General features: G+C 35.7%; 4 protein-coding genes across 7 annotated transcripts in view; all 4 read right to left on the minus strand.

Annotated features, from left to right (window-relative positions):
- LOC118450052 (uncharacterized) overlaps positions 1-10,888 on the minus strand; it is a 98,141-nt gene extending 87,253 nt beyond the window's left edge. The window contains exon 1 of the mRNA XM_035885439.2: positions 10,124-10,888. The gene's annotated coding sequence lies outside the window, so the exon portion shown is untranslated. The remainder of the gene's footprint in view (positions 1-10,123) is intronic.
- A 505-nt stretch (positions 10,889-11,393) lies between these two features.
- LOC118450055 (uncharacterized) lies at positions 11,394-14,992 on the minus strand. 2 transcript variants are annotated; one of them, XM_035885446.2, is made up of 3 exons: positions 14,854-14,992; positions 11,939-14,459; positions 11,394-11,863 (listed from the first exon to the last, which is right to left on the minus strand). In XM_035885446.2, the coding sequence occupies exons 1-3, from the start codon at positions 14,901-14,903 to the stop codon at positions 11,648-11,650; spliced, it is 2,787 nt and encodes a 928-aa protein (XP_035741339.1). In that variant the 5' UTR covers positions 14,904-14,992; the 3' UTR covers positions 11,394-11,647. The 2 variants fall into 2 exon arrangements, with proteins under 2 accessions (XP_035741339.1, XP_035741340.1); XM_035885447.2 differs by lacking the exon at positions 14,854-14,992 and adding an exon at positions 14,528-14,832 and having other exon boundaries at positions 11,395-11,863.
- A 1,372-nt stretch (positions 14,993-16,364) lies between these two features.
- Afti (aftiphilin) lies at positions 16,365-21,154 on the minus strand. Of its 3 annotated transcripts, none has more exons than XM_035885453.2 (8): positions 20,945-21,154; positions 20,402-20,513; positions 18,413-20,283; positions 18,055-18,267; positions 17,844-17,981; positions 17,702-17,762; positions 17,381-17,512; positions 16,365-17,207 (listed from the first exon to the last, which is right to left on the minus strand). In XM_035885453.2, the coding sequence occupies exons 2-8, from the start codon at positions 20,502-20,504 to the stop codon at positions 16,675-16,677; spliced, it is 3,051 nt and encodes a 1,016-aa protein (XP_035741346.2). In that variant the 5' UTR covers positions 20,505-20,513; positions 20,945-21,154; the 3' UTR covers positions 16,365-16,674. The 3 variants fall into 3 exon arrangements, with proteins under 3 accessions (XP_035741346.2, XP_035741345.2, XP_035741347.2); XM_035885452.2 differs by having other exon boundaries at positions 20,402-20,516; XM_035885454.2 differs by lacking the exon at positions 17,381-17,512 and having other exon boundaries at positions 20,402-20,516; positions 20,945-21,151.
- Positions 21,155-21,322: 168 nt separating this feature from the next.
- Positions 21,323-24,262, minus strand: LOC118450059 (uncharacterized). Its single transcript, XM_035885456.2, has 3 exons — positions 24,091-24,262; positions 23,474-23,750; positions 21,323-23,385 (listed from the first exon to the last, which is right to left on the minus strand). The coding sequence occupies exons 2-3, from the start codon at positions 23,738-23,740 to the stop codon at positions 21,472-21,474; spliced, it is 2,181 nt and encodes a 726-aa protein (XP_035741349.1). The 5' UTR covers positions 23,741-23,750; positions 24,091-24,262; the 3' UTR covers positions 21,323-21,471.
- Positions 24,263-24,374: the final 112 nt, after the last annotated feature.

Below are 24,374 nucleotides of genomic sequence, written 5' to 3' on the forward strand. Positions count from 1 at the left end.
GAGAACCCCCCTCCTGGCATTAAATCATTTCAAGAATCAAGAGCATGTAATAAAAGAGAGAAAAAATAAGAAGGAAGAAGAAGGAGAAACGGATGAAAAGGAGAGGAGAAAGATTGCAAGTTTTTGTACCGTTTGTTCGACGTCGAAGGACGACGATCGATGAAATCGAGGTTCACGGCTTTTCAACGATACATCTTAATGAATTCCTCGGACGAGAGGAAAGGAAGGAAGGAAAGGAAGAGAAGAGACAGAGAGAGAGAGAGAGAGAGAGAAAGAGAGTCTCCCACGAGGAAAGAAGAGGTAGCGAAGAGATGTCGAAAGAAACGCCCATGTCGTATTTCTCCCTCGTACTTGCATACGCCCGAAGGTACGTCTACATAAGCGTGATGCTCCTATCGAATGCGATATCTCGACACATCCTCCTACGCGAATTCGAGCGTCGCGCACAATAACCTCCTCTTCCTCCTCTTGCTCCTTCTCCAGCAACTCCTCCATCGACACCGGGTTGAGACACCGAGTGGAAGTCGCTACGTGGGTGCCACGAAGGTAGCCAAGACTTCCTGTCGACGAGGAAGTACGCATTCGGAAATCGTAGAGAGTTCAGTTTGCTTCGAGGATCGGTGTCGCGTATAAAGAACGCGTTTTCAAATGGAAATCGAACGGGAATGGTTTAGGTTTGGGTTCAATGAACTTCTTCACCTAAGAATCTTTTCGAAATGACATTTGAAATGCAAATCACGTAGTTTTGAAGAATAATTTCTTCTTCTTCTTCTTCTTCTTCTTCTTCTTCTTCTTTTTTCAAAGGATACGCGCGAAAATCTCTAATTCAGGAAGAGAATTATGTCGTTAAATGGAACAAGGACGTTAATTACGAGCTTCTTCGAGGATGCAAATCTTTGAAAGAATAGAAAAGTTCGTAGAAGAAGTTGTGTCCTTGGAGAGCAAAAGACGGGAGCTAGCGATCTAGCCCACGCGAGTCGTGCGACTCGAATACTCGATGCCGTGGCCGTACCTTAATTGTCGATTCACGTCCGTGACTTCGTTGTTAACAACCTGTTGGCGCGATATACGCGCGTCTACGAGTAACTCGAGATACTCGGCGAGTCGACTGGTATCGATTCGAATAAACCAGAAACCCGTAAACGCCCACCGGTAACTCCAAAGTACCTATAGGTACGTGCGGAGTACGTATATCGGAATTGCACCTTGCATCGCCCTCGACTCTTCTTCCTGTCTGTTGAATCTACAAGCAATATTTTCGCATATTCCATTTATATAAAAATAGAATAGGGATTGGTAACGATCGTCTTAATTAATAATTTTGACGTCGAACCTGTGGGTACGTGGGGAAAAAAAAGAAAAAAAAAAAAAAAAAAAAGGAAGAAAGAAAAGAGAAAAGGGTCCCGATCGAGGGTCGAATCACTTACGCTCGAAAGATAAAAAGGAAATTGTACACGCTTCGGCTAAGTTCTAATCACGATCGTAAAACTCGAAAGAGGACGGATGTACCTACGCGACGGTAAATCGTCCATCGATATCGACGAGATAAAACGTGGGCACATACGGTAGTGGTGTACCTTTAGGGTGGAAACGATAAAAAAAGGTCTTAGCAGGAAGAAATACGAATTTTTCTGAAACGTAACAAAGGCAATGAGCTCGCGTTCTTTGTAACTTTAAAAAAGTTTGGCCGGAGGAAGCGAATTCGGTTGAAACGACGCGTCAGTTTTTTTATCCGAACTCGGTTACTATGCGAAATCGGAAGAAAACGTATCTCCGTTTTTCTCTCTCTCTCTCTCTCTCCCTCATTTCCGCACCGTTGAACGCGCGTAAAACGTGCAAGTGGTAAACACCGAAACAAAGACGTCGGTAGGGCAATCGTTACTCTCATAGCGGAAGAGGAGCCATGTTAACGACCAAACGTGTATCTCTTTTACTCCTTAACGTTCCGCGACAACGAACGTTAAAGAAAATACGATACGATCTCTCTAGGAGAGAGAGAAAGGGAGAGAAAGAGAAAGAGAAAGAGAGAGAGAGAGAGAGAGAGAGAGAGAGAGAGAGAGAGAGAGAGAGAGAGAGAGAGAGAGAGAGAGAGAGAGAGAGAGCAGGCGAGGAAAGGAACACTGAAAATGGACCGCACAGAATAGAAAACTAAAAGGAGAAAGACCGATGGTCGTTTCTTCATGGAATGCGCTTTAAAACGCATCAACTCGAACGTAAAACGACGATACGTTTTATCGTTAAGCTTTAAATATTACCACTCGCTGGAGTTACAGTCAGATGTTGATGCGTTACGAGAGAATATTATTTCGTAGTCGCGTCAGAATCATTTCGAGATACTCGAACATCATATTTTCTGTCTAACTTTTTGCTATCGTAGATAGATTTCCCAGAGTTAAAAAAATTCTTCTCGTCTTAAGACTTCGACGTAGTAAGAACAGTCCTTGCCGATTACTTTCAATCGACATTGGATGCTCATTTCGCTCGATGAACCTGTCGTCTCTTCTCATTCGCTTATCCTACGTTCTGCTCGACTTCTTCTATTCGTATCGTGCTTTCGAAAAGGTTAAGCGAAATCTCTCTTTCTCTCTTTCTCTCTCTTTCTCTCTCTCTCTCTTTCTCTCATCACAGCATTCTTCTCGTTCGAGGGAAAAGAGAGCGAGAGAGAAAAAGAGAGAATAGTTTCCATCTTTCTCTCTCTCTTTCTCTTCCTTTCTCCACCAACAATGGGGGCGTTCCGTTGGGTTTTATCGATCGTTTTCTCGTTTCTCGCGCGGAGGCATGCACACACACACACACACACACACAAACACACCGCAAAGCACATATAAATATATATATATATATATATATATATATATATATATACACACACACACCTATAAGCGTAAGCATTCTCGAGAACTCGAATGCAAGCACGACTTGGACTCGTGACTACTCGCGCGAACGTTGATCGACTTTTCGAAAGTCGAAAAAGGATCTCTCGATCGGTGTAAGAGCGAGTAACTTCTCTTCACCCTTTAGAGTAAGGAGAAGGAGGAGCATACAGCCGCAAGCCGAAAGGGCTCTAATAATAGGCCGCGTATATACATTAACTAACTTCCGCGATTGGCTGCCGTTAATGGTAACAGGGAAACCGGAAAGCCGAAAGGGAGTAGTAAATATAGCGGCACGGCGTGCTGTTCGCCTTCTGCTCAACGGGGCAGCTGTGAAAACTCTCTACGGTAAATTCCGAGACGTTTGCACCGAAGAAAATCTTTCTAACCGATTAAACGAAAAGATAACGCGGTGGCGCACAGTTGGCGAGATGATTGCTATTTTCTTTTCCTCCCTGGACTCTTTCTTCTACTTTTATTTAGTTGTCCGAGGAAAAAGTTAGTCGATCGCAGTCCAGCTCGTAGAAAAGTGAATGTCGTGTGAACCCTCTTTATAACATCGACTCTTGTTTCTATATTTAATACAAGTATCAGTACTTTGTATCAGCCACCGTGTTAATTGGATAAAAATCCAATAATAGATAAGCTAGAATATGTGGAAAATAAAATAGAGACGAGTAACTCTGGTAAAGTAAAAAATACGAGCGAGGACGATCCTAGCCGAGGAAGGACGAGGACGCGATTAAAGGGAAAATATGGAAAGGTCGCACGCGAGGCCAGGAAAATCGAAGGAACTCCCTCCCTCTCTCTCTCTTTCTCTCTCTCTCTCTCTCTCGCTCTCTTTGCAGGTGGAGGAAAGACCTCCGCTACTTTCTCTTCGCTATCGGTACGGTCTAAGAGCGCGTGCGTGCGTGAGTGCGTGCGTGCCCGTAGCATCGTGTAACGAATGACGAAATCGCGTGTAACTTCTCGAACGCGGTGGTGCTACTCGAAGGCACGAGAAAGGTACCGTCCTATTCCATTTGAAAACTAGCGAAGGCACGCGTCCTATCGCACAGGTGTATACTTTTTATTAAGCGTATTCGCGTATAAATTACAGGGATTTCGATAGAACGTTAAGAAAATTGATTTAAAAGAACATCGATTAAAATTTGTAAAATTTTTAATCGTTCTTTTTTTTTTTTTTAAGACGCGATAAGTCAATGAAAAAGGTACTTTGGTCCTTCGTGTGAAACGTACATACCTCTCGTCGTCGTTCTAATCCGAGGGTCGCACACGGTCACGACTAACTCAGCTCGGCCACTCCACTATTCCAAAGTGCGCCAAGATAAACCCTGCAAACATTCGCGATAAACGCAAGGTCCGCCAGAAGCTCGACGAGTACCGAGGAAACACCCTTCCCGAGACTTGAGAATTAACTATCGTCGATTAAAAACGACCGAAAAAGGAGAAAGGGTTAAGAGGGAGGTGTCGAACGCAAGCGAGGGTACAAACAGCCTCTTAGGAGAACTGCGAGGCTTTGTCGAGCTTCGTAATGCGTTTAATGCTCCATTGAATTCCATTAACTTTGACGAAACGGTAAAAACGGAAAAAGAGAGAGAGAAGAAGAGAGAGAGAAGAAGAGAGAGAGAAAAAACAAAGAAACATTTACGTTACTTAAATGCTCGTGAATGAAATTAATTGAATAGATAAAATTGATTCGCAATTTAGTGAGAAACGCTTTTAATGATTCGAAGGTCCTATTCGTTGGCAAGGAAAAATTTATTTAAAAAAAAAAAAAAAAAAAAAAAAAAAAAATAGAGAGAAAAAAAAATGTTTCCTAGAAAAAAAAACAAACTCGTGACTAAAACTCTCTAAGTATCGTCGTCGAATCGGTAAGGTTATCGCGATGCTCGAGGATCGCGACTACGAAGGCGTACTTACGCATCGCGGATATACTTTCGCGTCTACGATGCAGCGACGTTTGCAAATGACGACGATTCGAGATAAGCGACGGCACACAAGCGATGCGCTAAAGCTTCTGCGATAACATTCGAAACGTTCCGCTACCATAAACGCCGAGAGAACGTCTCGGTGTTCGCTTTCGATTCTCGAAAGAAACAAAGTTCACGAATTAAAGATCAAAAATGTTTAAGATAGCAATAGTGGCAGGAACGATTCTCCAACTCTTTCATAACTGTCGGATATAGACTGGTCCGATATACTTCGATGAGTCAGAAAGAGGGAAGAAAGAAAAGAAGATTAAAAAAAAGTTTATCGACTACTCGGTACTTATTTTTATTGAACTCCTTCTCATCCATGGAACATTGTTGAGAGTCTCGATAATGTATCACGATGGAGGATGATTCACGTAGACGACAAAAGATTCAAAGCTGAAACTCAATCGAAAAGCTAAGATTATATTTTATATAATCTCGAAGGACGCGATAAAGTACGACGCAACTGGGACAAAAATAAAACTCTTTCTTGATAAAAAAAAAAAAAGAAGAAAAAAAAAAAGAAAAGGGAAAAAGAAAAATGAAAACAAAAAAATATACTCGCCATACTAGAGAAAGAAACTGGGCTTTTCATCGGCTCGAAGTAACAAAGATATCGTAAAGCCAATACTTTATCGCTTAGGTGCTTCCGCAAAAGATCGAAAAAGAAAAAAGAAAAAAAAAGAAAAAAGAAGAGAAGAAAAAATAAATTTTCTCGACACCCGATGGTGAACGGAGATTAAAGAAAACGCAAAACAAGAAAGATCAAGAGAAAAATAGAAGGAAAAAGAGAAAGAGTTGGTGCGCGCGCGCGCGCACTAGCGGGAACCACTTTAAGGACTTATTTTTATTGGACACTTTTTTCTGTCTGGGCGCTGAGCCGAGGGCCCAGCGTAAAAGGGGATGCGCGCACGATGAGGTTCCGAGAGAGAGAAAGAGAGAGAGAGAGAGAGAGAGAGAGAGAGAGAGAGAGAGAGAGAGAGAGAGAGAGAAAGAGAGAGAGAGAGAGAGAGAGAGAGAGAGAGAGAGAGAGAGAGAGGGAGAACACGTATGCGAACGAACCGCACAAGTGTGCTTCTCCGGTGTGCGGCAAAAAGGCCGCACGATATGTACACCCGCCGTCGTCTCTTCTCCTTCGTCTCCTCGTTCGGAACATTCCGTCTCTCGAGAGTGGCGTGTATGCATCGACGAAGGGCTTCTGCCAGAACCAAAAAAGATAGAGAAAGGGAGAGACTCTATTAATAGCCGAAGCAGTTATGTCTTCGAAAAACGACCTTTTATCGACTCGAATAAGAATATCAACATTCTAGTAAGGGAAGAAGCAACGAGAAGACGATCGAGACGAAGAAGGATAGGGCGAGGCTAAGGGTCCGTCCAACGATGTTCTTTGATATCTTCCCGCGCCCATATAGCTATTGAGGTCATGACCGAGGTCAATAAAGGTGCACAGTCGACGAGGCAGAGTCGATGATCCCGAAAGACGATATTCCAAGATATAAAGATATAATTAATTTCTCGCGAGAAACGATAAATAAATGTTTTAACGATGGAAAATGGTTAAAGGTGTAGTCGCGCTGCTTGTTTAATAAAGGAAAGTAGGCGCGATAGTAATTTCATGCTCGTCGGCTGAAAGAAGCTCAGCGCGTCAACCATTGAAACGCGCGAGACATTAATAAATGAAGAAAGCTGCATTACTAAAGGGCAACGGAGGAGATTGGTTTGACACGTTAGGTGAGAACTTTCCGAGTTCTTCGAGGAAACTTTCGTAACGTCGACTTCCATCTCGCTGCTACTCGATTGACCGCTCTCCTGACTCAAGAGAGTGCTACTCTCCCTTCTGCATAAACGTGCCTCTGTTTCGTTTCGCGGAGAAGCAAACGCGTGCATGCGTATCGCCGCGTTAACTTCAACGATTTTCTTGCTCTCCTCACCAGAGCTCGGTCATTGTCTTTCTACTTTAATACATTAATGATCCGTGGAAACTCCAACGAGAATTATCGCGATCTAAATGAACTTTCCATCTCGTTTCCATCTCGTTTCCATCTAGTTTCTGTTCGAAGGAGACTCCAGATAGGAACGTAATTATATCGTTTAAGCTATAATGGAATATCTCGGTTATATCCAAACGAGCGAACCAACGATGATTGGAAACCACGAGAGAGAGAGAGAGAGAGAAAGAGAGAGAGAGAGAGAGAGAGAGAGAGAGAGAGAGAGAGAGAGAGAGAAAGAGCTTTATCGCGCGATCTAGACCGATCTATACGAGCGGATCCGTGGAATTTGAATCCCCGTTGCGTGATCGATACGACGTTCTACGTTCGATGAGAAAGTTAGAGAGAGAGAGAGAGAGAGAGAGAGAAATAAAAAAGGAAAAGCTGGAAAGAGTCCGGTATCTTGCCATGGCCGTTCGTTTTATTCGATAAAAAACGAGCCACCGGTTTCGCCCCAACGATAAAACGAATTTCTAGCCTAAACTCTATCGCATTTAATCTCGAAATACGAATCTTCCCTAACATTTCTTTTCCATTTCGATGCGAAGCGATAAAGGATTTTCTCGGCGTATTATTGTTAATAGACCGAGCGAAATGGTTCTTCTGGCTTATGTACGAAGGTAACATCCGAGGCGAGGTTACGATGCGACGCGCATACTATACCTGCCTCCTCGTTTCCGTTTCCGGTACTACCGTAACTACGAGAGGTAGATTATCTACGTAGTTAAAAAATAGTTTGCTCGTAAAGAGAGCTTGGTAAATATAGCGGATCTTCGCGTGGCTCGATGATAAGGAACAATATAAGTTTTAACCGATAACGAGCGATTAGATAGATCGTTTTCTCATCTCAATTTTAATTGTCTTCCATGTTATCCCTCCAATCGAGAGCTCAATAGAAATGCGTAATTGAAGCGTAGAATGTAAAAAGGAAAAAAAAAACTCGTTCGATTCTATCTAATTTGATACGCGTCGACTGACCATATCGTTATTTATCTCAAAGATCGAGCTAATACATTAACGACCAGATAAGCGCGACTATTTTCGTATTTCGAAAGTAGCTCCATTGTCCGAATAGGTGTATTTAGAATCTTGTAAACGAGTATCTCTCTTTCTCTCTCTCTCTCTCTCTCTCTCTCTCTCTCTCTCTCTCTCTCTCTCTCTCTCTTTCTCTCTCTCTTTCCCTTTATCGTTGAGTTGAACGTCACGTTTCGCTCGATTTAAAGCGTAAATGAAAGTCCGTTCTCGAATTAGCCTTCCCTATAGCTCGAGTGTCGTTGATCCTCCTCGAATCCTTAGACATCTAGAAATCTCTTGAACTAGGAGGCAAAATAATGTCTATACGTGAAAACTATTGTAGAAATTGTTGGTTCAAAGAACGAATGAACGAGCAGACGATACAAAAATAATAGAATCATTTACGAAACGATTACGAGTTTACATCAAGCGATACATGTCATCGTGCAAATGTACAGGAATACAGAATAGACACGATTCGTTCCGGAAACGAGTAAATTGAGCGTAACCCGTACGACCGTTTCATGAAATCTAATGAACAACAACGAGTATCGTCGAATTAAATGTCCAGAGATGGCTTTTCCACAAACGAACTTTTAAATATCCGTCCCTGTAGATTAATCATCCCAGGATCTTTCGTAAAAACGATAAAATTCTTTTCGTTCCCATAAACTGAAACTCTTCAACGACGCTAAGGATGCTAAAGATACTAACGTTCTTATCAGCACCGAGATATATAGGCCATCTAAACGAAAAATAGACCGAGACCATTCTTATGTTTTTTTTTCCTCTTTCTTTTGTTGTTTAACTCCTATCTAATCTAATCTGCCTATAAACGTTTAATCTATAATTAGTATAGAGGACCTACTACGTAATTACCAGACTAAATAGGACGAATATGTGAAATGATAACCTAGTAATCGTGAATCGTTCTACGTCGTTCTACATTTTTCGTACTTCCTGTTAAAGTTCGTTTAATCAGTATTCCGAAGACTCGGCCGTAGAAAAAAGTGATAAAGGAAATAGCATCAACTCGAAACGTCTTCTCGAGATCTATGTTATGTCGTTCGATTTCGCGGAGAAAATCAAAGACGTTTGACGGAAATCGGATAAATCTATCATCGCGAAGCCGGCTTTTTTTCTCCGGTATGAAAATATTCATACTTTATCGGTTCGAAATCGATCGATACTGATCGTACGAGAGCGTTCAGTATTGGAGTCAACGACCACACCTGTGGCGTCGTTTGGGAACGCCGTTGTGGAATAACGCGTGACCGACAGTGAGTGGGATGCTGCCGTTCGAGAGTATTATACTGTTTTCCGTGCTCTCCTTTCTTTTTCGTTAGGCACGAGAGCGAAAAAGAGAAAGAGATCGGCGTATTCACATTCACGAAGAACGAATCGATTCTCGTCCCCTCGAACGTTTTCCGGATCGTTAGGCAGCGTGTCAGAGCCGACCGAGCACCGGGTTCGTTCTTTCGTACACGTCCAACTTCGCGGCAGTACCATCACCATCCTTCTTCTCCTGGCACCGATCGGAAATGAAAACGAGAAGGAAAGCCGTCTCGTTCGCGGTACATCTCGTCTCTCTCTCTTTCTCTCTCTTTGCTCTCTTTCTGTCGACTACAGCAAGATGACGGTTCGATAAGGGAGAAGAGACGACGAAAGAAAGGAAGAAAAAGAAATGGGGGAGAGGGGAGGGGAAAGGAAAGAAAAATTGGAATAAAAAATCAGTTACATCGAAGGAAATGGTTGATTCGTTCCTCTCGTACCAAAAAAAAAAGATCCTTGCCTTGATATCTCGCGAGACCAGTTTTTTTTTTCTGTTCTTTCTTTCTTTTACCTATTTCCTATGAGAGGTTTTGTCAGGAGATCGTAGCTTATCGCGTATTCGAGCGAGTTCTTGTAAGCAGAGGAATATAATATATATATATTATATATATGTATATATATATATGGAAGGAACTGTAAGTAAGTGTACTTGACTCGGCTCATGACGGAAAAGTAACGTGCGCAAAGAGTGACGTTTGACTAGAATGCGTGTGGAAAGTGTGTGACGTTTCGAAAGACACGCAATAGGTATGACTTCCTTTGACATTGAACGACGATGACATCAGACCGGACGACTCATCGACGACTCGAGTATTAACTCGCGAAGACAATTCCTGTTCGTAGACTTTCGTACGAAAAGAAATGGCTTTGATGGAGATGCCGTAGGTAAGGTAGACGAGGTACAGGACATGAAGATAAAACAATTTAAGGAAGGACTCACCGGAAGGACGTGATACTTCCTCTTCACCTCTTCTTCTTTCTCTCTTTTATCCTAGACAGGGCAGCTCGCTGTCCTGGAATTCCAGAAGGATAAAGAAGGTCTTAGAGGAATGACAGAGGCACTTACTCGATCGGGACACGAGATACTCGCGTGACGCGAGAAGGAACGAACGTGTGCGTTAAGCCGGTCGCGCACTTTGGCGCAAAACGCGCCACGATCGCGTCGAACGGTCGCTCGCGCGCGCGCGCGATCTCCTGAAGAGGTTGGTCGCGGGGGGAGGGGGGAGGGAAAAAAAGAGAGACGGCTGGAAGGGAGATGGAAAATAAAAAGGGTGGAGGCTGGTTATTAGGAGCAGCAGCAGGAAGAGAAGGAGGAGGAGGAGGAGGACGATGAGGATGATAAAAGGAAAGGAATCGCGCAAGGAACGCGTAAGGAGGAAGAGATGTGCGAGATCAAGAAGACAGAGAGGGAAATAGTCTGGGGAAAGGGAAGGAGGAAAGGGGAGAGAGAAAAATAGATAGATAGGTCGGATGGAAAGAGAGAGACGGATGGACGGAGACAGAGAGACAGAGAGACAGAGAGAAAGAGAGACAGACAGAGAGAGAAAGAGAGAGAGAGAGAGAGAGAGAGAGAGAGAGAGAGAGAGAGAGAGAGAAATCCGGCGCACCGCGCGCACGCACGCACGCACTCGTGCCCGGCCGGGACGTCAGCTCGAGTGGTGGGCGATACGACGATATCGATACGGGCCTCGGGCCGCCATGCACTAACCGTCCAGACGTGCTACTCGCCCGTATTCCTGCGCATGTCCCCCTTCGCCCGATGCGCGCGCATCGTTCGCGACCTCCCCACCCTCTCGTTTCTGCACTGAAACACGAATGACCCCTCGCGACAATTGCTTGAAACTGCTGATCCTTTATTCTTACTGTTCTGCTTCCTGTTATCGATCGTGAGTCTTCTTCTTTTCTCCTTTATCCACGCAGATCCTTTCCCTGATGGTTAATGAAATACGATCATTAATATTACCGACTTAACTCATTCGATAAAGAAACGCGAGAACGACGATGCATCTGCAAATGCATTGTCGCCCTCGAAAAAAATTAGATACATATGTTTTGATTAAAATTAAAAAATTTTTGTTAATCTTTTCTTCTAATCTTTTTTTCTAATCCTTTTCTAAAGGTTTTACGATCCATACGATCTATATAATGAAATGAAAGATATTTCATTTACTTTCAACAGATATAAATATATTAATATCATTTTCAAGTTGCTATGTAATCTTACAATAATATGTATGGTAATGTATAAACAGCGAGGGACCTAGGAAAATATAAAGTATGATAAATTATGTATACATATACATTTACAACTAAAATAATTATAAAAACCTTACGCGGTACGTTATTAAAATTGAATGATAAAAACGCAAATAAAATAGGGCCCTACGATAAAACGAAAATAAAGAAATTATACATTATACGAAAATAAAGATATTATAATAATTGATCCCTTTTTCTTATACTTTTATTCCACCACCAATTCGTGATGATCGATATCTTGAAAAGTTTCATTGATACTTTTCACCCATTCTTCCATTCTTCGTATTTCGTATTTCTTCAATTTTCCATGCTTTTTCCTTTTTCTCTCTGATACGTGATTATTTTCTTCGTCTTCCTCGCTACCACTTTCAGAGAAATTATACGTGACATTACGTTTCCTCTTGTACGAACGCGTAGGAGGCTAAATAATATTCGAGTAAATAGATTAATCTCTCGAGCATAGGATAAGATATGATAATATTATAATGATACAAACCTCCGTAAAATGAGTAGGCTCAAGATCGGTAAACAATGGTATATCTGCTGAATCATTCTTTACCTCTTTTATTTCTCCCAAAACATCGAAAGTATCCGAAAAAGCAGCTGTATCTATGAGCCTGTTTTTCATCTCAGGTAAAGGTTCTTCTACTACTACATTTTCCTTCTCTTTACCTTTTTCATTGTTTTCACCAGCGTTTACTTTTTTTGACACTGTATCTTTTTTCATTTCCTTCGGAAAATATCTCATAGGAAGCGATGATATTCTTTTCGTTTCTTCAACATTCGTTTTCAAAATATTTCTATCTTGTACATTGTTACTCGTTAATTCAGAATAAATTGGCGATATATCTAAAATTATGTCGCCAGTATCTTCATTAAATCCAAAAGCATTATCCAATTCCATACGTTTTGTATCGGCTATCGTTTTTATAGGCTTGACATGTTTACCATTAATAGGCGTTGATTGTGCATCACAGAAAATACCATGAGCCGTATTTATTCTAGTACTCTGAGGCATTTCTGTTATATTTAAAAAAGCATTCAAATTTGTTTGTTGTAATGGTTTCTGATTAGGAGACTTCAATTTTTGTAAACCCGATGGTCCAGGTTGAGGTTCAAAAATTTCCTTACTTTGTTCTTGCTTTTCTTCTTGGGCACGTGGCAAAGTACCATTGTGACTAAATGTTTGCATACTAATAGGTTGTGATTGCATATTTAAATTTTCCTTATCCTTTATATGTCTTTTTTTGTGCAAAGGAGAAGAACTCGTATTAGTGACTTTTCTCAATCTCTTTCTTAAAAATTTCTTAGACTTTGAAGGAGATTTAGGAGCAGCATTTTCTTTATCTTCGTTTGTGTCATTGAATGCAGAAGAATCCATGGATGTAGTACCGATTGTATTCTGCAAATCCTTATTTGAAACTCTTAATTCCTTATTGCTTGCCATTTCTTCATATTGTTCAGTAATTACAGTATTATTATTTATTGATATAGAATTATCTAAATTTGTAATCTCTGTTCCAAATTTCCTAATGGCTTGTCCAACTTTTCTGTTTATGTAATTAAATTTATCACAAATTTTCTGCCTGTTTATATCCTCATTAATTATTTCTGATACATCATTCTTTTTAACGGTCTCCAAACATTTTATAGCTTGATCTTTTGTATTTGGTTTAATTTTACTTTGTAATATTTCTAACGTCCTAGGTTGTGGCGTACTTTGGAATAGATTCTTCACTTGAGAAAAAGTATTTATCGGTGATAATCTCCAAGGACTACCTACGTCAAAATTTACAAATGCTTTTTTAATCGGTGACAAAGATTTACTAATTAATGAATCATTTATCGTATTTTCTTGATGAGATTTAACTCTATTACAAAATACATTAGTTTTCCTAAATGGAGCAAAATTGTCTGGCTTTGATTTTAATGGTGTATCGATTAACAAAACTTCATTATTGTTAAGATTTTCAATAGAAACTATTTTAGATTTTGATACGATAGTATTTGGGTGCTTTTTTGTATCTTCAGAAACAGCTTGTGTTGACGGCAAATGATTTGCTTCTAAATTTGGCACATTATTAGATTCAGCTTCAAATTTGTTATCATCAACAGGTGGAGATAATTCATTTTGATTTTCAATAGCATCTTCAAATTTCTCCACGATATTGATTGATGGTAATAACACATGGTTTTGTTCATTATTATCTTCAATTTTTTTCATAGTACATAACGATATTACATCACTTGATAATCTTTCTATAATCACCTGTGGTACTTTTTTCTGTCTAGTACGTTTAGTTTTTTTTATTCTCTTTTGTCCCACCCGATTAACAATACGTCTTTTTCTTTTCCCTCCTAATTTCTCTTTCGAATCATTCTCATCGAATTTAAAATCATATATATCATTCACATTCCTTGAAGATTCTTCATTAAGTTTCACAGACTTATATACAGGCAATTTTAACTTGTCACTCACTCCTGGTTCATTTTCTAATTCTATATTTTTTTGCTCCTGAGATATATTTGTTTTCTGTAATACAGAATCCTCACAATAATTCCTACTCTCTTTTCTTGGACGAAGTCGTTTGGACAAAGCTTCCTGATTCGAAAAGGATTCTTTTAAAGACATTTGTCGAAAACTTGATGACTTATTCTTTAACTTCACTCCCTCTGGAATATTTGCTTTCCTTTTACTACTTAAAATTATGCGTTTTGTACTTCTATTTCCAGTAGTATTTTTTCTTTTAGATCTTGATACAATCTCCTTTTCTTCTTTTCCTCTTGTCATCTCTATTTTCATTAAATCAGATTTTTTAGATGTTGATCGTAAGGTTTTTATAGTTGTCTTTTTATTTTCCATTGCAGTACCAGATTTCATTGTAGATCTATTAATTTTATTAGTAGATGTTTTATTAGTTGTTGTCTTACTAGACCTTAAGTTTCTTCCGCTTGCCTTCATCATCACTGATAACTCTTGAGAAAACAAATACTTTCTATCTTTCTTATTCGTAAAACTGCAAAGCAAAAATTGTATTGTAACAATAATATTAATAATATTATATCATATTTTTAATTAACTTACACAAAGTACCAAAATAATATGTAGTTTGTTTGTATATATTGTAATATTTTATTAGGTCGTACAATTCGATCGATGATAAAATCATAAACTTTAAAAAAAAAAATGGTATAAAATAAAAATTTGAGAAAAAAATCTCTATTTTAGTTTCTCATAAGACGATTATAAATTCAAGTTATACAAATTAATTCATGACTTTCACTGTTTTCAATCTTTTCTCATGCTACTTTTGTATACGAAATGTAACACGCAATATGTTGTACATATTATAATGTATATGTATATATCGTGGAATGGAAAATGTCAATGCTTATATACAGTAACCTTACTTTTTGCAACGCTTCCCGAAAGTTCTGCTATGTGATTGGTTGAAGATCATTTTAACTCGGCAAAAGTATATCACTGAGAGACGATTTTACGAACTCTTCTCAATTTGAAACGTAAATCCTTTGTATAAAATGGCGTCACTCGTACCATACGCCAGTTAATTACGCATGCGTCGAATAGGTGAACGCGATCCAATGCCGCCATTACATTTTTAGATACACTACTGCCATCTACTGCGTATATCTATTTCAAAATGAAATAACAATAAAACATAACATATCATAATAAATATGACATATCAAAATGAGATAACAATAAACAAAAAAATTATAAAATTATATAATACCAATTTCAATTATATCTTAAGTCTTATTTTAAAAGGATGATACTTAAAAGTGAGTTAAATAATTATGTCAATATATAATGTCTGAAAAAGAATAATACTATTTTCTTTTCAATGATTTCCTATGTATTATTATTATCGACAATATTTTACATAAAATATATATATAATATATTACAATATTAATATTAATAAATAACGAACTTAGTAATAGCAATTTTTTAGTATTTTAATATCTTGGTAATCAATGTAAAGGCTATTTATGACATATTTAAGTATCACGTCCTAGTTTCTTCTTTTTTTTTTTCTTTTTTATAGAAATTGAGAAAATGTAATAAAAATGTCAAGGGACAAATGTGGGCATTTTTTTAAATTGTCACCTGACAGATTTATTACATATATTAACAGTTAAAACTGGTTTGGATCTAAAGTAATTGACTTACAATTAGTATGCAGACCATGTCTAAAATAATTGAAGCAAAGAAAAATATGCACTCTCCCTTAGCATTAAAAATAAAAATACGTGCTTATGTGTATATGTATCTGTATATACATCACGTTTTAAATACTTTTCTTTGCTAATAGTTTCAGAATGCATTATTTTTCTTTCTTTCTTGATTAAATTGAACCATAGCCACTGTTTTCTGACTTAAGTATTTTTTGCCCTAACTGACATGAATATTTATGAATATAATAATTATTCTATATTGGAATAGGGATAACAGTGTTATTCGAGTGTAAAAGTAATGTATTTGCATGGAAAATTATCTATCTGTCTTTTGCTCATTCTTTTTTAAATACTCTAATATACAAACATGTTGCAAAGCAGCAACATGCAATATCGTAAATACAGAATCATATGATAATACTTTAAAGAGGTCAAACTCTTAGGTATTATCTTAGGTAAAGATTTGCAATGAGTATATCTTAACAAAATTTAACACACACATACACATATACTATGTGTGGAACTTCTTCCAATTTGTGTAGACTAGAAAATGGTCAAATGAAACAATATTAACAAATATCTCATGTACTATTTTCATGTACTGAAATTTAGTGACTATGTGACCTACATAAAAGAAAGTAAACACATATTTACCTTAACTATTTGACAATTGTCCGTAAAAGAAACAAGATATTAAATTACAATTGTAAAACAAATTGAAATACTTTTAAGAATAACTATAATAACAACAATTCATAATAATCACAAACAATCATATCTTGGAATGTCAAGTGCATTGTTGTGTGCCAATAAGTAGTAAAATACCGAAGCATCAGTTATATCATTTAGGACATAACTTCTTCAATGATACCAACATGGAAGAGCCAAGATGGATCAGAGGTTGGTCTGAACACAGGTTTGAAAGGTAGCAGAAGATTTTTTGATTATACTGATTGTTGAGAGTATCTATTACAAATTTTTTTCGATTCTGTTCATGTTACCTTATCAAACTCGTATTCAGACCGACGTTACTCAGCCAGGCATTTTCCGATTTATCATGGCACCTAAGTCTTGAACAATTTGTTTTTGCTCACGATTAAATAATAAAGTTCTAGCACTTAAAAAGGATAAATCTGGTAATTGATTCAGAACCTTCATTGTCTCTGTGTGTACGGACATAGGTCTACCATACCTATCCACAGTGACATGTTCTGCATTTTGCAAATGTTCTCTTCTTGTCAATGACGACTTTTTATAATATAAGTCTTGACTTTTTGTAGCATTACTGCTTACTAGGAACGATTTATTATTTATTGATGGAGCATTCTTTAATACTTTATGCGGAAAACTTTTTCCTTTACCCCCTATTTCATGTTCCTCTTTTAATTTCCAATCGATCATGTGTGGCCCTGGTAGAGGTTCGATCATTTTGCCCGTTTGCATTTGTTTCTGAGACTTTAAGCTATCATTCAATCCACTATTGAAAGGATTCAAAGTACTTTTATTTGATATTTTCATGGATTGTAAATTGCTGTTCTCGGAGATAACCGTCGGATCTGACGAATCTGTTCAATAATAAAAGTAAATATTTCTTATGAATATTAATATGAATGATAAATAAATACAGTATCATCTATATAAAGTATATTCAAACTTTTTTATGGACAGCATATATAGAAAATACATTTGTAAAAGTTATAGAGTGCAAGGGTAAAGGAATGCTAGCACTACCACTTACAATAATATATGGAGTCCCGTGTGTAAGCAGCTGTTTGATGGTAGGATTCGGAATATGTGGAACAGTGGGGTGTTAGTAGAGGGTCAAACGGACACAATAAATCCAATGGTAGAAGAGCTGATAACCCACCACCTGTATTATTATTGTTTGTGATATTTAAGAGGATGTATTATATACATTTATATATGCGTGCATAGCTTAGAAAAATAGTTTTATTTAAAAAGCCAAAGCAATCTTCGTTTCATATTCTCCGCATTTTTACATATAGATTATTTTTCTCTATGCATTGTAGTAATTTTCTTTGAAACAATTTATACTTACTAGCATCTAAAGGATTAACAAGCCCTGAACTATTCCAATCAAATTGGGCAGCAGGTACTTCCTGGTATAATTATTCAAACATTAATTGTGCTTTAAATAAATTCTATTCATTTAAATTATCTGTAAATTATTATACACTTACATCCGAAGTAGACACTCCTTGTGCCTTATTTGTGGTAGATGGTGGAGAATCAACAGAAGCTTTTATAGGTTCCAAAGGTGTAAAACCAAGATTAGCTGCAAATCTTGGGACGCTAGTATTCCATCTTGGTCCAAATAACTGCAAATAAGAAAAGATTTATCATTTATTAAAAGTTATATACTTTATATGAAAAGAAAAAAAGTATACTTACAATATTACGCGAATCAATGCCAAGTGCGTTTAAAAGCACATTGTTACTAGTACTATTAGACCATTGATAAGTTAAAGCATTAGTTTCTTCTACATTTTTCAAGCACTGCCAGATTTTATCTGTTTTCGTAATTAAAGGTTTTAAATCAGTTTCAGGAAGCGTAGGCATCACGCAAAACATATTTGTTACTATATCTTCTATCTTGTTTGCAGCCTGGAAATAATCACATGATTACAAAATGATAAAAATATAGATTAATAACATGCAAAAAAGAAACAACCATGCGGTAAAAATGCTAATACTCTGAATGATTGTAGACTAAGCTAATAAATGTTTCGTTGATATATTCTAAACTCACATTCTTATTTTCTATCCGACACATAGATTCTCTCAAACTAAATTGTTGTGTTTCTACTGTACTGTTTGATGATTCAAAATTATTAAATTCTCCAAAGTCATCATCAGTTTCAGGTACTTTGGGATCAACTACATTAGATGACCATTCATCTGCCATGCTTGAAAAATTCGTAAAATCACCAAAATCATCGTCTGCATTTTCTGTGTTACAAAGTATTGGAAAAGTATCACTCTTTTTGTGTATTGGCATTGCGTTTTCTTGCTGCATTTCTTGATAATCGCAAAAAGCATCATTTTCGAAATTTTCTATACAGGTTCTATCATTATACGTGGCACATTCCAAATCTGAATTAATTTTTACATCACTATTTTCTGCCTGTACATGATTAGAAAATGTTTTATTGGTTGGCAGTGATACGTTTACAAAAGATGAGAGATTTTGTCTAAAATCCGTTTCATTTGATAACTTGGATAAGTCATCCTCAATTTGTACTGTGTTAGATAAATTATCAGATATGACATTTAAACTGAACTCAGATATTGACACTCTATCAAAATCTTGGGCAGATTTGAAATCTGTAAAATTAGGATCTTCTTTATCGAACGAATTATTATCTATTAAAGCAGACTCTATGAAAGTTTCTTCATTATTTAAATTTGTATTCACATCAAACGTATTTTCATTGATTGCAATCATACTTTTATTATTAACTATTCCACTTGTAACATTCTCTACTATATCCAGTGTATCAAATGCATTTGATTCAAGATTTGTATTTTCTCTCCATGATATATTAGGCAAGGTACCAATATCGTTATTTACAAATTTACAACCTATATTTGATTTGTCCCTTACAGTTTTATCTATACCCAAACCAGAACTGAAAGAGGTATATACAATATCATTACTTAATGTTTCACTTTTATCAAATGTATCTTCAATTTCTTTAAGATCCTCCTCAACAGTTAAATCACAGTCTGATTGAGGAAGAATGTCAACATTTTTTACATCCTTGTCTTGAAAGGGAAGAGAATCGGATAATGTTTTACTATTTTGCACAGAATCACACTTCTCAATGGTAATGTCAATGCTTTTATTACTTTCATTCTTCTTAATTCTTTCATCCATCGACTTGCATTCTAAGTGAGTATCATTGACTGTATTAACAATTGTATCGTTATATGAATTGCTTACAATTTCATACTGTAGATCAAGACAATTTGCTTGTGAAACTGACAATTCTTTATGCAATATTTTATTATTATCAAAACTACTCCAGTCTGCAGAATCTTTAAATTGTTCATAATTATAAAAATCATTGTCCAGATGTTGTAATCCATCTGATGTATTTGTGGGGTCATCTAAATCTAGGCTTAAAGGTTCTACATCATCATTGACTTCCAAATTATTTAATGAACCTTCATGCTCGCTCACAGTCTTCACACTATTTGCTAAGCTACTATTATTGCTACTGACTATACTCTTATTAATAAAATTTACTTTATCTAAGATGACCTGAGTACAAAGATCGTAAGTATCATTATTGTTTTCTGTAGCTTTTAAATCATTCTCACTACATAGATTTAAGTTATCGTGTTGAATGATACTATCATCATCAAAATTATTTTTTTTAATACTACTATTATCTGAATTATCATGTAATTCTATGTTGCTCACAATATCTTCTGCTTTCTCAACAATTAAAACATCATCTGGAATATTACATTTAAGGATGCTATCATTTTTAGAGCATATATTAGATGATGGAGAGTAATTAACTCCATTTACTTTTGGTGAAACATTTTCAGACATTATTGGTGTTTGAATAGGAGTGATAATTTTATGTGGTGAATCTGATGTAATGGATAAGCCTGTAAAACAATAAAAATTATCATAATATAGGAATTTTATATACAAATTTTTAATGAAAATAAGCAATTAAAATAACTATGAATTGCATAACGAGTTGACATTATAATGTAATCATACCATCGATTCCACCAGCTGTAAAATCTCCAAATTCATCTTCATCCGAATCTCCAAAATTATCCAAAGGTGGAGGTGTAGAACTGACTAAAGGTGGGAAAGCCATCTTTCAAACCTGCTTTAAATTAAAAATAATTAAATTAATAATGCTCAAGTGTCATTAATCTTTTATATCCTATACATATGACTTATACTATAGAATTATTACTTTTGGATTGAAATTGTGTTCCCATATAATATATTACAATGTTAATTTTAGATTTTAAAAATGACTCTTTTAATGTACATATTTCCTACATGGACATACTTAAATAATATAGTACATTTCTGAAAAATATTGAATGTTTTCCTTACAATATTTCAACATGGTAGATACATTGAACACTGTATTTATAGGTTACACATCGTTTGTATTCTATTGGAAAATATTTTGTTATAATGTAATACAAGAAAGACCTCGATTATCAGTAGTAAAACAACTAATTGGCTTTTATTTATATGTGTACTGTCTATAAAGAAAAATCCTTGACAGATGTACATACTTACACAAGTAAATCTCGTATCCGCTCCAAAAAATTAGGAGCACTTTTTTACAATTTTATCTTATAATTAGACTATTCATTTTTTAATAATTTAAGGAAATCGCCTATTTTTTTACACAATTGATACTGTCACAGCCAAATACTAAATATCGATGATCGTCCGTATGACGATTAAATACGTGACAGTGATAAAGTCATGAGACATTAGGAATATCACCTGTTCTCCGCACTATTGCGACGCAATTGCTATCTGCGCACCTGCCATTTGTGACACGCGCGTTTTACAAAATTTATTAGATATCGTACCAATATTATTTTTATAATAAATTTAGTTAAAATTTATTATTATTTCATAGAAATTAGTTCGAAATATATGTCAATGTTATTAAGAATAAAAATATTAAATGTTAATCTAAACGATATGAAAAAATCAAATAGTTTATTTTATAAATATAGATCTCACTGTTTATTGAAAATATCACAAACTATAATCGATGAAATAATTTGTTATAAATTTAAAACATTTACATTTCATTGTCCTTCTTGTTTGGCATTATGTTGAGTACGTCGATGTTTTCTCATGTCGCCCTTTTGTCGAAAACATCGACCGCATACATCGCAAGCATGCGGTTTTTCCCCAGTGTGAATTTTTATGTGATTGTTTAAAGCTTCAGTTCTTGTAAACGCTTTTTCACAATAATGACATTTATATCGACGATCACCTCTGTGTATCAATCTATGTTGATAAAATACAGATCCAGTTAGAAAAGCTTTATTGCAAACGTCGCATTTGAAAGGTCTTTCTCTTGTATGTTTTTTCCTTGTATGATCTGCTAGGTCAGGCTTTATGGTAAATCTCTGATCACAATATTCACATGCGTAAGGTTTTACTCCCATGTGAAATCTTTTATGTGTCCACATGTGACTAGATTGAGTATAACTCTTACCACAAATGTTACACACGTACGGTCTTAAACCGCTGTGCCTTCTTTTATGGGCATTAAGAGAATTTGCAGTAGGTAATAAACTACCACATATATCACACGGGAATTTCGAGCATTGATCACGTCCATGGTTTTGTATATTTTCCTTTTGATCAAATATAGATCCACAAAGTTCACATATATATTTCATATTACCAGTTTCAGAAATACGCGGTGCATGTTGATGTCTCTTTTGTTTATGTTTGTAAAGAAGAGATAATTCTTTCATATCTTTATTACATATATCACATAAGAATACAGTTAGTACTTTGAACATACGTGGATGCTCTTTCCAATGTAAAACAACTTCTGCGAATGATTTGTAAATTGTCTTGCATATATTGCAGCTATAAGGCCTTTCTACAACATGTTGATTCTGATGATTCTTTAAATTTTCAATATCAGTGAAATGCATATTACAAAATTCACAATGATATATCTTTGATATTAATAATTCTTCTATTAATATTACTTTATCCTCGTGTATTTTATAATGATTATCTGCATCATCGCAACAATTGAAAGTTGCTCCACAGCGAACACACTTCCATATAGTTTGATTATTTTCAATAATTATACCATGTGCAGCTGTATGTTTATTTAATCTCGATTTTTGCGTAAAACTTTTAGAACACTGAGAACATCTATATGGTTTCTCTGGTAGATGCGTTACTACATGTCGTTTTAAAGTATATCCATCTGAAAATCCCTTATTACATACTTCGCACACATGTGGTCTATTCTTACCATCAACGCACACATGCATCCTAAGTTCCTCTTGGTTACTAAATAATTTTCCACATTGCAAACATGAAACAGTCATATCCTTGCAATGATATCGCTTATAATGATAATATAATTTTAATTCTTTGCCAAAAGTAATTTTGCAAATTTCGCAGTACAGTGCTTTTGCACCTTTATGAAATTGCATGTGAAAATTTAAACGTTCCTCGAAAGTAAATGTAGCATTACATAAAAAGCATTTATATGGCTTGGAAGTGTTTTGTATATTTGGCTTACATTTATGGCCATCCAAAGTTTCCTTTGTATGGTACAGATTCATACATGCGCCACACTTCAAATATTTCTGCTTACTTCCTAAACATTGTAACATAATTAATCGATTTCCTGCTTCATAATCAGCCTTGAAATTATGAAATATCTTCTCCTCATCACTACTTTCCAAGACAATATCGCTATCATATAATTCGACTTCTTTTGGATTCTGTATTGCATCTTGACAAGTGTTCATATGTCCTTCTATACAGAGAGGACAAGATTTAGTATTATTTAAAACATTATCTGTTGCTGATTCTGTAATATTAAAGGATTGCTTCTCTTTAAGAATCTCTAATAAAGTTTCTTCTGCTTTGATACATTGAATATCAAATTCATCGCACCAATTTATTTTCTCAACACATCCAATGCAAAGTTGTTTAGGTAAAGGATCTGTTTTCCTTACCTGTAATATATTATTATAAGTTATCAGATTACTATGAGATATAAGAAAAATGTAAAGAAATTATTAAAATCATATTATTTAATAATACCTTTATACTCAAACAAGTGTTCATTTTATGAGCTAATTTCATCGACTCTCCCAATTCAGAATATATATATATAGGGTTTGGAGTTTCTCCTGCACATAATCGACAAAGAGAAAATACATCATTTCTCATTAATGCACTTCCCGGTTCCATTTCTAATATTTCATTAGGTGAAAGAGGATCCTCTTGGGACCAAACAATGGAACCATCTAAATCATCAATATCATCTTCCCTATCACTTACAGTACTCATAGATTCTGACTTTAGCATTTTTGTGTTACTATAATATATATAAAAATATAATAATATAATATTTATTAATAAAAATATATTTCTCCTATAATTATAATTGTTCACAAATTGATTTTATAAAGTTTTGAGATAGTAATTAAAATTGTAATTACAACAAATTATTATTAATAATAAAACAATGTACAAAGGATATTAAAAGATAAAAACATTGTTTAATTTAAAAGTTAATTGGATTTCCAATAATAATAAATAATTTTAATAAAAGTCACTGAAATATATTTTTTGGAAAAATTCTGTTAATTTATTTCTAATTATAGTGAACAATAAAAGGCAAATGAAATTGTCAAGTAAGAATTGGAGTAGATTACCTTTTCCTTGAAAAGAAGACAAATATTCAAATATTCTTTCATGGCAAACTCAATGTTCTTGAATTATAAAGCTTTTTAGTAGCTTACTATCGTTAAGACAACATTCGTAAATAAATTGTCTTGGTAACAAGAAACAAATAAATATCTACTAATTTTTGAAGCAACACGAATTATAAAAATGGAGGTAATCAATGTTACGACAAATTTAACCAAATCATTTAATTATATCTTTAAAAAATAAATAATTCTTAATTAAATAATACCCTATACCTGTACAACAACAT

Source organism: Vespa mandarinia, chromosome 23, assembly GCF_050613455.1.
Source record: "Vespa mandarinia isolate Hongniang chromosome 23, ASM5061345v1, whole genome shotgun sequence".
In the NCBI taxonomy this organism is placed as follows: domain Eukaryota; kingdom Metazoa; phylum Arthropoda; class Insecta; order Hymenoptera; family Vespidae; genus Vespa; species Vespa mandarinia.

Excerpts from the sequence above, each read along its gene's own strand:
- LOC118450055 (XM_035885446.2), bottom strand. The coding sequence starts at position 14,903 with ATGATCTTCAACCAATCACATAGCAGAACTTTCGGGAAGCGTTGCAAA. Across the intron at positions 14,460-14,853 it reads TTCGGGAAGCGTTGCAAAAA|TTTTACGAATAAGAAAGATA; the intron begins GTAAGGTTACTG and ends TTTGCTTTGCAG. Across the intron at positions 11,864-11,938 it reads AGCCTACTCATTTTACGGAG|CCTCCTACGCGTTCGTACAA; the intron begins GTTTGTATCATT and ends AATATTATTTAG.
- Afti (XM_035885453.2), bottom strand. The coding sequence starts at position 20,504 with ATGGCTTTCCCACCTTTAGTCAGTTCTACACCTCCACCTTTGGATAAT. Across the intron at positions 20,284-20,401 it reads TACAGCTGGTGGAATCGATG|GCTTATCCATTACATCAGAT; the intron begins GTATGATTACAT and ends ATTGTTTTACAG. Across the intron at positions 17,763-17,843 it reads AAGGAGTGTCTACTTCGGAT|GAAGTACCTGCTGCCCAATT; the intron begins GTAAGTGTATAA and ends TAATTATACCAG.
- LOC118450059 (XM_035885456.2), bottom strand. The coding sequence starts at position 23,740 with ATGCTAAAGTCAGAATCTATGAGTACTGTAAGTGATAGGGAAGATGAT. Across the intron at positions 23,386-23,473 it reads ACACTTGTTTGAGTATAAAG|GTAAGGAAAACAGATCCTTT; the intron begins GTATTATTAAAT and ends AATATATTACAG.